The sequence below is a fragment of the Propithecus coquereli genome, unplaced genomic scaffold (genome assembly GCF_000956105.1).
Source record: "Propithecus coquereli isolate 6110/MARCELLA unplaced genomic scaffold, Pcoq_1.0 Scaffold11, whole genome shotgun sequence".
In the NCBI taxonomy this organism is placed as follows: domain Eukaryota; kingdom Metazoa; phylum Chordata; class Mammalia; order Primates; family Indriidae; genus Propithecus; species Propithecus coquereli.
Window position 1 is genome coordinate 3923441 of NW_012134969.1, and position 3543 is coordinate 3926983.

Consider the following 3543-nt stretch of genomic DNA (forward strand, 5'->3'; position numbering starts at 1 on the left):
TTTATTTAACGAGGTGTTAGATTTGAGAAAAAGCAATCGTAGTTCTACCTAGGTACACATTTATATGGGCCTTAGCGTTCTAAACTAACAATTCATTGCAATATTGATTTTAAATAGGCCTTCGAAAGCACCCTGAAGTCTTGGGAAGATAAACAGAAGTGCGACTCTGGTAAACCAGTTCTTCGAACCCATTTGTACATCCACCACGCCATCGACTTGGCCACGGAAGAGGTGTCGCAGATGCAGCTGTGCTCCCAGGCTGCAGAGGAGCTCATCACTAGGTGTGGTAGCTCTCCGGCTTTTTAGACTATGAGAACTCTGGTCTCAGCCAGTTTTGTTTTTTTAATGGTAACACATTGTTTCAGTAGTTTGTGGAATCAAGAGATACAATTACTCTTCTTCACTGGCTGCCCCATTTCACAGTTGCTGCCCTCCTTTATCAGGTCCTCTCCAACACACACACACACACACACACACACACACACACACACACACACACATCCTCTGCAGTCCAGACCTCAGATGTCCTGAAACACAGTGCCTAACTTACACTGCCACATCATACCCCTTGCTTATTGTTTATCTCCCCACTTTATACGTCAATCATTATGCTATACTGCCCACTTACATGTTTCCTTATCATTATTAATCAGAAGTTTACGGAATGGAGAAGGATGTCTAAACATTAACCCTGTTCCCAAGGAGAGTAAGGGGCAAAAAAAAAAACAAAAACAGATCTATAACAGATTTTGAGACCATGCATAAATTCATTTTGGCAGACAGAAAGGGAGAAGATTAAAAAACAAAACAAGTCCTAGGAGCGTTAAAAGCAAAATCATTATAACCAGGAGCAAACTTCAGAGGGGAGGAGGGACTGGTCACTGATAAAAATGTTGAAAAAGAGAAGAAGGAAAGTAGAGTTCAGTGGTTGTGGGGCTAACTTGCTTCCTCTCCCTCCCTCCTATTGCCATTTGTCCTCCCTCTCTCCTTCCTTACTCTCCTCTTTAAATATTTATTAGATACCTAGAATAGGGGTGTATGAGATATTAGAGATATAAAAGAAAAGATATATACTCCCAACTGCTGGACCAATATTCAGAATTAGAATAAAATATTACAACTATAAGATACTGGATAGCTCAGAAGAAAGGGAAGAAAAACTGAATATTTACTCAGCTGAATCCACATCACTACATTCTGTACATCTCAGCTTCTTATCCACAGGGATATTAGTTTTAGGACAAATACATTCTTTGAGATACCACAGACAACTTCCGTGGCCTCCGAGACACAGTGTTTTCTTGAAGCCAAAATATATTTCCCACTTTATCATCCTGTGAACCAATCAAATAACCTTACCGCAAAAAGGAAGTGAAAGTTGGCCAGACTTGCTTTTGGTCAATCTAAGTCTGGTTACTCATCTGTTTTTAAATTTTGCAAAAAGTTCACTTGTCTATTTTCAGAATTTATTCATCCAATATTCAATAAATATTTCTGAGCCCCTTGTATGGGCCAAGCACCAAATTAGGCACAGGAGATACCAAGATGACTACGTTATGGCCCTCCTTCATTTGTTCACAGATGAGTGGGACAGAGAAGTGTGGCCAAAGTGCTGTCACGAGGCACGCAGTGGGCTCTGCAAACACACAGAGGAGGCCAGAGGCAGTGAAGGAGGGCTGCCTGGAAAAAGTCACCTTTTAGCAGAGGCCCAGAGGGGTGTAAGTTCTTGCTACTTTCAGGAAATCTCAGAGACTTCGGGATGACTAAGAAGTTGACATAATATATTCATGAATGTGGGAAATGTGGATGGAGAGGAGGGGCCAGATATTTATGGGATGGTTCTGGAAGTAGTATGGAGGATTATTTTAGAAGACAGCAAAGCTGGGGTGGGGTGAACACTTAGGGTGCTGCAGGAATAGTCCTGAGAAGAAATGATGCATTACAGCAGTAGAGATGGAAAGGAGAAAAGAGATTTTAAGACAGTTCAGAATCCAAAATTGGTATATGGGCATGAATTAGGAGACAGGATGACCTTAAGGTTTCTAGTGAATGGCTGGATGGATTGTGGTGCCTTTAAAGGAACAATAGTATTCAGGAAGAGGAACAAGTTTGAGAGGGAAAATGATGTGTTCCACTTGGACTTCAGAATTTAAATTACATTAGAAATACCTGGGAGGAGATTAAACATGCAACTGGAAATGTTGAACTGAAGTTGACTAACCTCTTTCCCTTTCTTTGAAAATTAGAATAACATTTATCCATCTCCGTTCCTCTGATAAATAGCCCATCCTTCATGATTTTTCAAAGTTATTGACAATAATGCTGAGGTGACATTAGCAAGGTTTCTTTGTGCCTTGGATTATCAATTGTGTATGATCCTTAAGAATCAAACTCTTTTCCTTTACTCTTGACCTGACGACATAGGGCTTCTGTCTCTTTTTTTGTTCTGTCCTTCCCAGATTGAAGGTCCTTCTCTGTGAAGATGTGAGAAGCAAAAAGCGTTTGAATAGTCTTGCCTTCTTGATCATCTGCAAGCCTTACATCATTTTCTAGCAATCAGAGGAACTTTTCCTCCTTTCTCTTCTTTGGCCTTAGTGCATTCCAGGATTTTGTCTTTCCAGGACTTAGAGGTTTGGGTATAAGAGGACTATGGCACGACAGGCTTTGGAGTTGGACAGACAGAGATGCAAAGCCTGGCTCTACCACTTGTTAGCTCTGTATACATGCTAAATCTCTCTGAGCCTCGATGTCTTCATCTATGAAGTGGAGAAAATGAATTATAGCTACCTTTTAAGGCTGTGAATATTAAATTAGCTGATACTTATAAATCACTTCACTTGTAAGTGGTAATGCTCTTCCTCTAATCTGCTGTATTTGAAGTTTCAGTGAATGAAAGACAAGTTTCTACTCTTAGTACTTGTGATCTCTCTCACTTTCCAATGATTCTGCAAAATGAAATATTACTGTATTTTGTTCTCTCAAATAGCACTTTTTGATATGTTTATCTCTGATGCTAAGCCTAACTTTTTATATAAAGATTTTCAATTTAAAACTCTTTGTTGCCATGGGGTTTTGAACTTGTAAATCTACTCCTTGCCATTGCTAATTGAGCAACCATGTAAAAAAAAATTTTTTTTATTTATCTTCATTTTTTTTTTTTACTTGTTTTATCCTTCCACTTCCACATTTCAAAAAAAAATCAGCAATGCTCCAAAAAGCTTTTTGTTCATTTGTTTCCTTTTTGCTTTTAGGATTTGTGATGCAGCCACAATTCACTGTCTTTTGGAGCAAGAACTGGCCCATGCTGTGAATGCCTGCTCCCATGCCCTGAATAAAGCCAACCCACGGTGCCCGGAGGTGAGGATCTAATGGTAAATTCTCATTCCACAGATTCTTTTGGTGTTACACTTATATTTTAATGCTGTAAAATATGCCACACCCTGTGAATGAAATTTGTGTAGACTGTATGAGTCTCTGCCAGAAGTTTACAGTCAATTTGTTGTCAAATTTTTCTTTATTTTCCTTTTCCTGCCATTTTTTCAT

At 39.3% G+C, this 3543-nt stretch overlaps 1 protein-coding gene across 1 annotated transcript in view; it reads left to right on the forward strand.

The window, feature by feature from the left end:
• DGKH (diacylglycerol kinase, eta) overlaps positions 1–3543 on the forward strand; it is a 174771-nt gene that overhangs the window by 137005 nt on the left and 34223 nt on the right. The window contains exons 25-26 of the mRNA XM_012648226.1: positions 118–281; positions 3252–3357. Coding sequence (XP_012503680.1) covers positions 118–281; positions 3252–3357 — 270 coding nt within the window. The remainder of the gene's footprint in view (positions 1–117; positions 282–3251; positions 3358–3543) is intronic.